Consider the following 14,830-nt stretch of genomic DNA (forward strand, 5'->3'; position numbering starts at 1 on the left):
CGGTTTGCACAACGCGATTACAGCTCGGGACGGTCTGGAGCTCCATGTCCAATTCCGACGCCGTTCTGTAGAGTCGGTACTGCGGGATGCACAGGTTTTCTCCAGGTGCTCCAGTTTCTTCCCACAGTGTAAAGGTTAGTTGGTCATTATAAACAGTCCCATGACTGGGTTAGGATTAAATGAGGTTGTGGACTTGTTGGGGCGGCTTGGCTTGACGAGTCAGAAGGGCCTCTGTACTGTATCGCTCAATAAATAACATTAAAGCACAAGGAAACATTTATTTTAACTAGTGTTAATCCATTTACTCAATCCAATAGCCGAGTCATTTAACTTTGCAGAGCCTGTATGTTCAAACCAATCTGTATTTGGTTTAAAATAAACCGCTTGCTGCAATATGACAGTGGTTCCAATAACTTTTCTCCACAACCACATTCAACATGGAGGGCATGAAGACCACAATGATGACAAATCATCAGAAACAGACCCGGCACTGAACAACCTAAGTAATTTGTCAGCCTGCGCTGTAACAGCCTACAATCTTTCGAGTACTTGGAACTTGAGTGACATTCAGCAACAATGAGACAGCTCAAATTCAATAACCGTCAGGGTGTTTCAATTAAACTGTACCGGCTCCCCAGGGGAATGAATCTGTACTCACAGTCTCTTGTCAGAAGCTCTTCAAAGTCGATGGTGACTGAGACCCAGCTTTGTGTAAGTATGAGGCTCACATATCCCCAGACACTGACGTTCATCGATCTAGCTCCTGGCTCCGAAGCAAGGCCAGTAAATATAATGGGTTCTTTGGTGAATTCATATGAATACCAGCACTGTCCCTCATCGATCGAAAACCTAGAAAACAAAGAAACTTACTGAAACATACAACTACTGAAGAGACTCGCTTTCAAGGACTCTTCATCTCATGTTCTCAATATTTATTGCTTATTTATGCACTATTATTATTTTTCTTTTTCTATTTGCACAGTTTGTTGTCTTCTGCACGCTGGTTGAGCACCCAAGTTGGGACATCTTTCACTGTTTTCTGTCAAAAAAGAATGATGATCAAATTAAATCCACCTCATCGAGGTTGTGCCAAACTGCCAGATGAGTCAGCGAAGCATAGATATATGAACCAGAATCAAAATTAACTTTAAAATAAAATTTCAAAGAGGATTATAATAGTATGCTCAGAAAAACTGTTCTTTTACAAAAATCAGGGAAAGAAATTTAGGAAGCTGGTATTAAATGGCTAATACAAGGGGTCATAAACTTTCAGGAGCTGAGAGGAAAGTATAGGGGGATGTCAGAGGTAGGTGTTCTTTTTTTTTTACACAGAGTGGCTGGTGTCTGGAATATGCGGCCAGGGGTAGTGTTAGAGGCAGATACATCAGGGGCATTTAAAAGACTTTTACATAGGTACATGGATTAAATAAAAATAGAGGGCTATGTAGGAGGGAAACTCCACCATGGATGGTCTCAAGCCTGTCTGCGAAAGGAGGAAGGTCAGGCATGGGCTGGCAACCTCATTCTGTAAAAACCCAGAGCTACAGAAATGTCAACAGAGGCTGCAAAGATCTCATCCCTCCCTAGACTAGGATGAGGCAGACTACACCTGGGAACAAATTGAAAGACTGGCCCGGGACAGAAGACTCTGTCGATCTGCTGTCAGTGACCTGTGGCCAGTAGGGGTGATAGGCTGAAGAATGTAGGAAGGAAAGGTTAGATTGATGTTAGAATATGTTAATATGTGGGGCCAAGAGCCTGAACTATGGTGTACTGTTCTGTGCGCTATGTTCTAGTCAGATAGTTTTTCCAAAAACCCGTTTAATAAATCAGAAGAATAAACCTAGGGACGCATGAGTTATGCACAAGGGCTAGGTACTGCGGTCAATCCATCCTGAACTTGCAGCATTAATAACACTGTTCCATTAACAAAAGAAATCCGCTGTTTGATGAACTGCAGTTTCTGTTCATTATTGTCCAGTTGTTCTCCAGTAAAACAAGAAAGGACAAGCTGACAGGCACCTGGAGGGTTTTGCATTAGAGTTTGGTTGGATGACCAAGTTCCAAAGCACTTATTGAAGTGAGGGGAATAGGAAATGACAGGTCTTCATCCTAACATTAATGCTGGATGAGTTGGGTACGGATGTTAAAGATGAATGATGAGTGGAAATTAGGGAAATAACACAGTTAAATGCACCTTGCATAACTTATTAGCCCACATACTCCTCTCGGGCGGGGGGGATTTTTTTTTACCAGAGAAATCGATATTCATGCCATCAGGTTGGCGGCTGCCCCGATGGAACATACAAGGGGTTGCTCCTCTACCCTGAGGGTGACCTCATCTTGACTGAAAAGGAGGCCAAGGACTGACATGTTGGAATAGGATTGGGAATCGGAATCAACGAAGGGGTCCCCCAATTAACGTCTGGATACCCGTAACCTGATGGCATGAATATCGATCCCCCACCCCCCCCACAACCACTTCCTCTATTTCCCAGTCTGAATTTATACTTCCCTTGACCGATCACTTCCCCCGGGTCCTCTCCTCCTTCCCTTTCTCTGATCGTCCACTGTCCTCTCCTATCAAGTTTTTCAACTCCAGCCCTTGACCTTTCCTACCCACATGGCTTCACCTATTACCTTCCAGCTTGCCTCTTTCCCCTCCCTCACCTTTTTACTCTGACACCTTCCCCTTTCCTTCTCATTCCTGAAGAAGGGTCTCAGCCTGAAATGTTGACTGTTAACTCTTTTCCACAGATGCTGCCTGACCGGCTGGGTTCCTCCAGCACTTTGTGTGTGTTGCTTTGGATTTCCAGCATCTGTAGACTTTCTCCTGTTAAAATATAGCTAGGGGGTTTAAGACTGTCGCATAGTACTGTAGTAATTTTATGTATTGCACTGTACTGCTGCCACAAAAAAAAATTCATGACATATGTGAGTGATGATAAACCTGATTCTGATAAGTCTCTCTCTTATTCTAAATATTTCATGAACAAATTTCCTCATGACTATCTCTAACTTTCAAAACTGCCTGCTTCTCCAGTCTGTTTGTCACTGAAATCCCCCTTTCCCTTCCTACTTCAGTAATTCTCTTTTGAGAGCACTTCAAGGATGGAACATTCACTTGAATCCATGCTGTATTTTCAAGATTCAGCAAGTGCATGCTATCTTTCAAAGGAGCCAAGGATAACTAGTTTTATTTTTAAACATCTATTGCTAGGAGATCAGCATGATACTGATTTTCCTTGATTAGCTTTATTAGTCTTTTGTTTTACTGAACTTTGAGTAGGCGTGGAGTCCAAACCTGTTATTTTCTACGCTCCTAGTACAACGTGATAATGTGACTGCTTCTGTACAAAATCTAAACCCCCACGAACCAAATGACTCACCACAGAGGGGAAAAAGAAAACAAATTTTAAGATTTTTGAAGGTATTCTGAAATGCTACCAACCACATGTGTTCTATGGACACCCAGTTATGAAAATGCAGGCACCTCATGGTTGAAATTGCTTCTCACTCCTGACACGAGGCAATTATCTACAGGGGACTGACAATCAAATGCACTTGCACGTTATTGAGCAACAATACTTACTTGATTGTATTGACACGCTGATATGAGTTATACTCCACAGCAACTATCAAGCCTCCAGAATCCAGGATGGCATAATAATGGGGTCCCTTTAAAGCCTTAAACCAAGAGTATCCACCATCATCAGACACGTACACATCAGGATTCATTACAGAGATAGCATCCCCCACGCTGCCTAGAAATGACAAAACAGAAATTACGACTATTGGGTGACTAAAAACCGAACAATTACCTCTCTGTGATAAAATCTCACATTGCTGAAAACTGTAGATATGCAACCCCATCACTTAACGATTTGCTACAACAGTAGATGAACATTTAATAGTTTTACTCTCGCTTAAAGGAACATCTTAAGTGACTAGGAAGAAGTTCTAATTCAGAAAGGGAACATTAAAATTTAATAGCCATGCATTAAAGAGAACAAATTGGTACTATAGACTAGCTGCTGTTCAAAAACATTAGTTTGTCTCGTGCCTTGTTGAATGACGTGGCAATCATGGTCTTTCCATGACCACATTGTTCTTGGCAACTCTTTTCGAATTAAGTGGTTTTCCATTAGCCCTTCTTAAACATCAAGAGCAGCATTATTGATTTTCAATAAACATCTGCACTGAAGAAAATATGTTTTATTTGATACTGGCACAGTCTGAGCAAGAACAGCAAGAACTTGTAATCTACAAACAATTGTGCGTCACGTCAAATCAAAAGAGAAATTACAAAACTTGTCAACAACTTACTAAAAATTAAAAGCCAAAATTGTTTTGTGGCAGCAGTACAGCACAATACAATAAAAGGTCACTAGAAGTTACAATAAAAACAGTGCAAAAGGGGAACAGTGAAGTTGACAGATAGCTTAGATGATATTGTAGGGTCTAGAGAGAGAAAACATTGAGATGATTAAAAAGTTTTAGATTAATACCGTGTGCAATGATCAGACCAACAGCATTGGGTTCAGACAGCGGTGGCATCGGTACATTCAGTTTCTGGGAAATGCTGTAGGATGCATGGATGTGCAGACTACACTGGAGAATCAAAGACAAGAATTAGGACTACTCAATAATAAATCAAACTGCAGAGATAATATCTGTTAAGATAAAAAAATTTAAAAGTAAATATTAGAATGAACATATACTTTAGCAGAAACAAAACACTCAAGAGGCATGAGTTATAACTAATAACAAATTAATGGTTCTGTTCTAAGGTAAAGTTTACTAAAATGGCTCATTTTTTTACCGGTATACCAGCAAAAGATGTGAATTAGAAAGTTCTACCATTTTTAAATGATTTGAATTATACTTATCTATTAGATAGGAACATGGATGAAAGTGGAGGTCTACATGGGAGTAAAAGGTTAGATTGATCTTGGAGTAGGTTAAAAGGTCAGCACAACATAATGGGCCGAAGGGCCTGTAATGCGCTTACTGTTCGATGATTTATACACAAATCCCTCATTAACATGTGGCAGAGGGAAGTTCTTAACACATCACGAGGATTCAGAGCTACATCTTCACCATATACTCACCTCATCCTTATTTTTGGCAGTTGAATCACAATCACTGTTTTCTGGTTTTCTTAACGGCTGCCACTTCCCTCCTCTATCAAATGTAATGACAGACTGAACGGAACCATCTAGGAGAAAACACAAACAGTATTTAATAGTCTGGACATGATACCAAAATCTAATTACAAGTACTGGAAGTTTCAGCAGTGAAGTGACATTAAATTTGAAGCCAAGTTGCAGAGAGTGATAGGCATTTCCGTCACTGTATAACCTACAATGGTATTTTGGCCCAATCACAGAGCCCCAGATTCTCAGCTTAAGGTGCAATTCACTGTATAACCTATAATAGTATTTTGGCCCAATCACAGAGCCCCAGATTCTCAGCTTAAGGTGCCAACACAAATAAGCAGAGACCAATTCATCCATCTTACCATTTCACATGAAACAAAGATGCAGGAAGGCGAAGGGGGAGAAAAGATAGCCATTAAGCAAGTTCTCAGAGCACCTAATAAACAGAATACTTGTGCACCAGTCAAGCACATATACCAAAACCAGTCTATCACAGTTTAATAATAAAAGCTTGCACTAAAGCCACTAATCACCTAATACAGAAACTGTTATATTTAGTGATTTTTGCTTACTTATCTCCCTTTCTTTGTTACTTTTCAGAAAAAGGGACACGAGATTCTGCAGATGCTGGAAATATTAAGCAAAACACACAAAATGCTGGAGGAACTCATGTCAGGCAGCATCAACCTGTCTGACATGCTGAGTTCCTGCAGCATTTTGTATGTGTTTTTCAGAAAAGGGATCAAGGTTCCAAATAATATCAAGCTTAACATTTTATATGCTTGCTTTTACGAAAGAGTTTAATTATACCACTAAAGTTTTAAAATGCAATCTTCATCAAGATTAGATCCAATCTCAGAACTTTTTATCCAGTCACTGTAGGAGTCACAGTCCAGATGGTCAAAGCAGTGACTACCACTACTTTGAGGATGATTAGAGAGGAGTAATGAATACTAGCTTGACCAACAATACCTTCACCCTGTAAACAAGAGTTTCCTTACCTTCTGCAAGTATGCTACTAACATATACTCCACGCAGTGAGGTAATATTTGTGAAGTCCGTCTCGCCTCTTGTTGCTGTGTACAAGTGTCGCTCAAGGGATTTAGAATACACTAATCCTCGATCATCTGAAGCATAAATGGTACCATAGCCTGTGTCTGGATGGGGAGGAAAACCAAAATTTAATGCTACGAGTTAGTTGAACAGAATAAGCCATACAGAGCAATATGGTGTAGATGCTGGAAATCTTAGGCAAGCTCAGATGCTTTTAAAAAAAGGTACTGTAGTGCACACAAATACCACTTCAATTTTAATCAATACAAATCAGTGAGATAGAATTAAATTACTGCAGTAATTTATTAATTTAAAAAAGCTCAACTCCTAGCACTGGTAGTCCCTTGATTAAACAAGGGTTCCATTCCCGAGAATTGGAGCAGCAGACTCAACGGCCAGAGAAGTAACTTGAGACATTTAAACCATGAGTGCACGGGTTTCCTCCAGATGTTCTAGTTTCCTCTCACAGTTCAAAGACTTACTAGTTGGCAGGTTAATTGTAAATTGTCCTGTGATTAGGCTAGGATTAAACTGGGGGAATTGCTGGTCAGCACAATTCAAAGGACTGGAAGGGCCTATTCCATGCTGCATCTCAATAAAATTCTAATTGGAATTTCTATTGCAAACAAGTCTTAAAGATAGTTAACTATTAGACAAACTACATGGAGTCCCCTAACAAATGCTTAAGTTGAGGATTCAAGTTATCAACTGTTTGATTTGGCAGCTCAAAATGTTTTCAGAATTCAAACCCATGAATGATATCAAACAATTCAGGGTAATAAAAGGGTGCTTCAGAAAGTAATACGAGTCTTTCATGTCACCTCAGTGAAGGGACTGGCAAAACGTTTGATAAGAAGCAGCAAATCATAAACAGGAGAGATCCTGCAGATTCTGGAATTCCAGAGCAATACACAAAACTATGGAAAATTCAGCAGGTCAGGCAGCATCTATGGAGAAGACTCAAAAAGAGTCGCAGCCCAGAACATTGGCTCTTTATTCCTCTCCATAGAAAATTCTGACCTGCTGAGCAATTAGATGCAGGTTTCCTGAAACGGCCTCACAGCAGGACACCTTAATGACACAAGGTTGAGTCATGGTTAAGTTATGGGGTTGACTGGGATCCAGGATTAGCCATGCTGGAATTGCAGAGCTCTCGATGGGCTTAATGGTCTAATTCCGTTCCTATGAACAAGTAAGTGGATAGTTAAAGTACTATGCAAAATCTTAGACACACATATAGGTATGTATATAGCTAGGGTGCCTAAGAACGTTGCACAGTATGGTACTAGTCAATATAGAGCTGAGAGCGAGTTTGTAAATCTGGTGGGAGCAAAGGGTATTGGCAATGGCAAGGGTGGAGCACCGTGGGACAGGCAGCAGAGTAGGAGCGCCAGGGCGGGGCGGTGGCGTGAATGCAGAATCACCCAGCCCTGAGACACCAGGCAAGATCAACTGATTCCGAACAACTGGTTTATTGATCATTATAAAACATCTCTCTGGTGCTTCCCACTCCCTTCCCCTTTGCCCAACCATGATTTCCCTCTCCCTGTACCCTTCCCACTCTCAGTCCACAATAGGGAACAATATCAGAATCAATCATTATTCATATCTGTCATGAAATTTGTGTTTTTTTATTGCAGAAGCAGCAGTATATTGTAATACATAAAATTACTATAGTACTGTGCAAAAGTCTTAAGCACCCTGGCGATATATATGTGCGCTAGACTTTTGCACAGTACCGTATAAGCATAGGGAAGATGCACAAACACAAGAGATTCTGCAGATGATGGAAATCTAGAACAACACGCACAAAATGCTGGAGGAATTCAGCAAGTCAGGCAACACCTATGGAAATAGAAATACAGAGATCTAGGAGTCCTTGTTCATCAGTCACTGAAGGTGAATGAGCAAGTGCAGCAGGCAGTGAAGAAGGCTAATGGAATGTTGGCCTTTATTACAAAGGGAATTGAGTACAAGAGCAAGGAAATCCTCTTGCATTTGTACAGAGCCCTGGTGAGACCACACCTGGAGTACTGTGTACAGTTTTGGTCTCCAGGGTTAAGGAAGGACATCCTGGCTGTAGAGGAAGTGCAGTGTAGATTCACAAGGTTAATTCCTGGGATGTCCGGACTGTCTTACGCAGAGAGGTTAGAGAGACTGGGCTTGTACACGCTGGAATTAAGGAGATTGAGAGGGGATCTGATTGCAACATACAAGATTATTAAGGGATTGGATAAGATAGAGGCAGGAAATATGTTCCAGATGCTGGGAGAGTCCAGTACCAGAGGGCATGGTTTGAGAATAAGGGGTAGGTCATTTAGGACAGAGTTAAGAAAAAACTTCTTCTCCCAGAGAGTTGTGGGGGTCCGGAATGCACTGTCTCTGAAGGCAGTGGAGGCCAATTCTCTGGATGCTTTCAAGAAGGAGCTAGAAAGGTATCTTATGAATAGGGGAATCAAGGGATATGGGGACAAGGCAGGAACCGGGTATTGATAGTAGATGATCAGCCATGATCTCAAAATGGCGGTGCAGGCTCGAAGGGCCGAATGGTCTACTTCTGCACCTATTGTCTATTGAAATGAATAAACAGTTGACGTTTTGGGCTGAGACTGTTCTTCAGGTCACAAAGAAGGAAGGAAGCAAGTCCTGAAGGAGGGTCTCTGCCCAAAACATCAGCTGTTTATTCATTTCCATAGATGCTGCCTGACCTGCTGAGTTCCTCCAGCATTTTGATGAGAGATGCACAAAAGAGCAAATATGAACTTTAGAGTTGTGAAGGAGTAGAACTGGAAAACACATTAAAAATAATTACAATTTTAGAGTGAAGGCTTTGAGGAAAACAGACCTGGGCAAGGTCAACAAGAACTTGGTTGATGGATATAGTGCACGACAGAACAAGGGTAGATTTGCTCCAAATATACTCAAGTTAAAACTTCTTGAAGTGAATTTTATGGGAAGTCTCCAAGAAGGCTAGTGGAATAATCAGATTGCAGAATGACAAAGATAAAAACTTCAGTGGCTGGTGGGTGGGCTGACACTTTGCGAGTGGAAATCATCTATTGGTATAATAAGATGACAACAGAGTCCAAAATTCTGGCTGGAGAAACAGTTTTGGTGATGCTGATGGGACCAAGATAACTTGTGAAAAGAGGTGAGGGGGAGCAATTAAATCAATGGCTGGAATCTAGCACGGAAATCAATAATTAATCTTTCTGATATTTAACCGTACAGAGAAAAAGATGATGGAAGCAAAGAAGGATGCTCCTGCATACAAATGGAAGCTGATCAACTATCTACAGACAAGGAAGAGTGCAGTCAAATGAGAGGAAGATAATGGTGACTAGTACAACTTATATATATGAAAACCGATTCAAACACACTTTACAATTAATATTGTTTTGAGACCTACCACCAGGATCATCGACGTGCATAAATACCATGTCGTCATTGGCAGCCAGAATGGAGTAGAACTGCTCAGCGGTTACGTGAGGCAACTGTGCTATATTCCAGGTGTCTCCCATATCCTTAGACACATGAAGCGCCCTTAAACTGGCCTAAGTGACAATGTAAATAATGAAAACTTTTTAATGAATAATGGTGAGAACATCCAAAGATTACACAAATCAACATTTGTAAAACACATTTAATACATAAATTAAAACTACACAACCATAATGAATAAAGTAATAACTGTGGAACGAACAGCTAGCGGAAGTAGTGGATGTGGGTTCAATTGCAACATCTAAGAGAAATTTGGATAAATGCATGGATAGGAGGGGTATGAAGGTCTATGGTCCGGGTGCAGGTCAATGAGTCTGGAAATATTTATAGTTTGGCATAGACTAGATGGGCCAAAGATCCTGTTTCTGTGCTGCAGTGCTTTATGTCTCTATGACTAAGAGAAATTCAAGTTGTGTAAAAACATTTGAGTATTTAAAAAAAATATCTTTACCTTGTTTGTCATAACTGAAGCAAAGAGGAAACTCCCCCCTAGTCCAAATGAATAAACTTTTGATGCAATAGTTTTGAACGTATTTCCAAAATCATCTGTTCGTTTGAGCTCCAACAAACCCTTTGCAGCTACAAAAACAAAAGTTCATGGGTTGCGAATCATATTACTAACAGATACCTTGTTTAACATTTACTACCAATATTTAAATCAACATTTTGCATAGCAGTAACACATACAAATAAGCTTCAGTACATTTGGACTACAAAAAGCAAATGCTTTGTATTATAAACTCAAAAATCTGGCCACCCGATTAAAGCAAAATCCGCGATTTGATCTGCAATTTGAAAAGAACAATACTGGCGAGTTGACTGTGATTTATGCTCAATGCTTCATTAAAATAGGGAAACAACCAAAACCTGGTGTTGCAAAATCAGCGTGCACAAAAAGCATAGTAAAAGAAAATAAATATATGCAGTTATTACTGATGGATACACAGATTCTAGTACCAACAAGTTTGCTCCTTATGGAGGATCAAATCAATTCTAGGCAAGAGTTTTACACAGTTAAAAAGACTACCTGCGGTTACTGAATACAGGAATACTAGCAACAGACTTATGTGAAGTAAAACTGAATATATAGAAAAAAAATTGACTATTTTACAAAAATATTTTATAAAGTAATTAAACATTTCCCTTGAAAAGGCACTCAGAATATTGTACTGGTAACTCAACCAACACAACTGACCTAAGGAGACTCACTCTTCTGCAACTTCAGATGCAAAACTTGTGCAATAATAGCTTGCTTGCATTTCTGCTATCTAACACCATTTTGTCAGCCACAAACTTTGAAAATGGTTTACTCAACAGTTGCACTCAAACCAGTTACAGGACAACACAACTCTCTCGCCAATCAACTTCCTCATTCTCCCTGAACAAGGAGGATGGCATGAATGCAATTTTGCTGATGCTGAACTGTTAGCAGAACTGCTTGTGATGGATCACTAAAGATCAGGTTATTGTCGAACAATGTGATAACCAGGGAGCTTGCTTTGAACAAATTATTTATTGTGTCCTTATAGCGGCTGCACTTTAAATATTTGTGCTACTGTGTTTTTGGGGTTAGTACTTCAGCAACTAACTTCAGCCACCAATCTTCAGATCTGAATATACTCTGTAGATTAAGTTTAAAATGCATCTCTAAACAATGGGTTCCCAAGGGCCATGAATCACAGTTAAAATTCATCAGAGTGTCTGTAGTGTGGGTGCAAAGTGGACGTTGTGAAGGTTGTGTGTAATTCAAAGGAAGCACTGTGGATGCATTGTAAATATGGAATTGTCCTCTGATCTTTAGCATATAGAATGTCATGTAATGTTGGGTCAAGCAGACCTCTTTCTCCGAAAGGGTCTCAATATGATGCCGGCTGTGCCTCATTTTGTCAGCTAAGTCTCTCTGCTGATTTTGTTCACACGACAACAATTTGTTTTAAGTGTTAATGAGATGGGGAAAATTTAAAGGAGATGTGTGAGGTGAGCTTTTATTTTCTTTTGATTTGAAGTACACAGAGGTGTCCGGAGCCTGGAACAGGCTGCCAGTGGAGGTAGTGAAAGCAACAGCAATGTTTAAGGGCCATTTAGAGAGGCACAAGAACATGGAATAGAGGGATGTAGATCAATTGCAAGCAGATATGGAGTTTGAATTAGAATCATGTTCAGCATAGGCTGAAGGGCCTGTTCCTGTGCAGGTATGTAATGGGCGACAGGTGACACATATCGTTCATAATAGAAAATATTCTACATAATTCAGAAACACTGCCACTGAGTTGTTGTGTTCACTTTAAGAGATGACTTCTGACATAATGTCATCAGTGTAAGGCGACTGACTGATTTCGGTTTGTTCATAATGAAAGAAAAGGGTGGCAACTTTCGTTATGTGCACTAAACATGCCAGAGCAGTTATATTTGCAAAATCTTATGCAATACTGTTTTATATTCTATATAATTCTTTCAGTAGTAAATGTGATGCCAACATAAAAAACCACCACAAATGGAACCAGAGAAGTATAAGAGACCTGTATATCAACGTTACACTTTGAATTATGAACCAAGACAAAAAACATTTCAGAGAGCTTGTCATGAGGTGGTGTGAAGTGGGATTTAAGGGCTTCAAAGAGGCAACTTACTGCAAGATCCATTCAGGTGGGTAGTGAAGAATATTGTATTTTTTGGCCCCCTGAGGACAAAAAGAAAGAGAAATAAATGATGATAATGCATGAAATACAGACAGAATCTAAAACAAAACAGATGTACGAGTTAGATTTACAGATTAAACACCACTAGCAAAACTTTGGAGTTTTAAACATGAACTAATTCATGGCAATGTATTTGATGAGTGGGAGACATTTGAGTTTTTCATATACACTGAATCAGATACATGAGAGAACATGCTACCATCTCTGGACACTAATAACTTTTTATTGTTAACACTGTTTACTAATAAAGGTGTCTAGATAACACAATAACCACAAAGATGATGCTGTGTTTACTGATCGGTCAAGGACTATAAAACAATACTACTATGCTTCATAAATTATGAAGTGTCATTATGACATTTGTCAGTCACAAATGTCCCAAAAAACATTCAGTGGCCAACTTATTAAGTAAACCTCCTCGTTAATGCAAATATCTATTCAGCCAATCATTTGGCAACAAGTCAATGTATAAAAGCATGCAGACATGATCAAGAGGTTCAGTTGATGTTCAGATCAAAAATCAAATTGGGGACGAAACATGATCCAAGTGACTTTGACTGTTCGATGATTGTTGGTGCCACAAGTATCTCAGAAACAGCTGTTAGTCATAAAGACACAGAAAATGACAGCACAGAAACAGACCCTTTGGCCTATCTAGACTGTGCCAAACCATAAATCTTAATCCCATCAACCAGCACCCTAACCATACCCTTCCCATCCATGTACCTATCCAAATTTCTCTTAAATGTTTCATACCCACATCCACCACTTGCGCTGGCACCTCGGTCCACACTCACCACCCTGAGTAAAATTGTTTCCCTCATGTTCTCCTTAAACTTCTCACCCATCACCCTTAACCTCTGATTGTTGTCTCAAACAACCTCAACGGAAAAAGCCTGTTTGCATTTACCCTGTTTCTACCTCTCATAATTTTGTCTACCTCTATCAAATCTCCTTATGTTCTAGGGAATAAATCTTCTATGTTCTAGGGAATAAAGTCCTAATCTATTTAACCTTTTCCTTTAACTTAGGCCCTCCAGACCTGGCAACATCCTTGTAAGTTTACTCTGCACTCTTTCAATTTTGTTTACATCTTTCCTGGACAAAACTGTATGCAATAAACCAAATAAGGCTTCACCAATGCCTTGTACAATTCCAACATAAAATCTCAACTCCTGTACTCAATACATCGATTTATGAAGGCCGATGTGCCAAAAGCTTTCTTTACAACCCTATCCATCTGTGATGCCACTTTCAAGGAATTATTGATCTGTAGTCCCAGTTCCCTCTGTCCTTCCGCACTTCTCGATGCCCTACTTCTTACCATGTAAGACATCCCCTGGTTGGGCTTCCCAAAGTGAAATACCTCACACTAATCTGCATTAAATCCCATCTTCCAATTATCAGCCCATTTTTCTAGCTGGTTCAGATCCCGCTGCAAGCCCTGATAGTCTTCCTCGCTGTCCTCTACACCCCCAATCACGGTTCATGCATAAATTTGCTGATCCATTTTAACACATTATTATCCAGATTGCTGACATGGGTGACAAACAACAACAGACCCAACACCAATCCCTGAGGCACACAATTTGTCACAGGGCCTCCAGTCAGAGAGACAACCATCTACTACCACTCTTTGGTTTCATCTGTGATATGCCAATGTCTAATCCAATTTACTACCTCATGAATGCCAAATGACTGAACCTTCTTGACCAATTTTCCATGTGGGATCTCGTCAAAGGCCTTGCCTTCAACTTTCTTGGTTAGATACGACTTACTACACACAAAGCTATGTTGACTATCCTTAATTACTCACTAACTACCCAAATACTTACATATTCATTCCCTTCAAATATCTTCCAATAACTATCTCATTACTGACATCATACCCACCAACATACAACTTCCTGGCTTATCCTTAGAGCCTTTTTCAAACTTCAGAACAACATTGGCTGTTCTCCAGCCCTCTGGCACCTCACCAGTGATTAAAGATGTTTTACACATCTCTGTTCGGGCCCCTGCAATTTCTCCACTAGCATCCCACAGGGTCTGAAGGAACAACCCATCAGACCCTGGGGATTTATCCACACTAATTTGTCTCAAAACAGCAAACACATCCCTTTTTGAAATTTGTAAGTCCTACGCTCTGTCCACCAGAACGAGCGGGATCTCCCAGGGGCCACCCATTTTAATTCCACTTCCCATTCCGACACGTCAGTCTAAGGCCTCCTCTATGGTTGCAATGAGGCCATACTCAGATTGAAAGAGCAACACTTTATATTCCATCTGGGTAGCCTCCAACCTGATGGCAAGAACATCGATTCCTCGAACTTCTATTAATGCACCCCCCCACCCTCTCCTTCACCATTCCCCTCTCTCACCTTATTTCCTTACCCGCCTATCACCTCTCTCTGGTGC

The 14,830-nt window shown here is 40.2% G+C and overlaps 1 protein-coding gene across 1 annotated transcript in view; it reads right to left on the minus strand.

Annotated features, from left to right (window-relative positions):
- Nucleotides 1–14,830, minus strand: part of LOC140717355 (sortilin-like) — a 55,270-nt gene that overhangs the window by 12,049 nt on the left and 28,391 nt on the right. Inside the window, exons 7-14 of the mRNA XM_073030861.1 lie at nt 12,344–12,393; nt 10,165–10,292; nt 9,622–9,766; nt 6,161–6,316; nt 5,112–5,218; nt 4,509–4,611; nt 3,593–3,764; nt 659–849 (exon numbers count right to left, since the gene is read on the minus strand). Of these exons, the coding sequence (XP_072886962.1) occupies nt 659–849; nt 3,593–3,764; nt 4,509–4,611; nt 5,112–5,218; nt 6,161–6,316; nt 9,622–9,766; nt 10,165–10,292; nt 12,344–12,393 (1,052 nt within the window). The remainder of the gene's footprint in view (nt 1–658; nt 850–3,592; nt 3,765–4,508; nt 4,612–5,111; nt 5,219–6,160; nt 6,317–9,621; nt 9,767–10,164; nt 10,293–12,343; nt 12,394–14,830) is intronic.

This window comes from Hemitrygon akajei, chromosome 27, assembly GCF_048418815.1.
Source record: "Hemitrygon akajei chromosome 27, sHemAka1.3, whole genome shotgun sequence".
NCBI classification, from domain to species: domain Eukaryota; kingdom Metazoa; phylum Chordata; class Chondrichthyes; order Myliobatiformes; family Dasyatidae; genus Hemitrygon; species Hemitrygon akajei.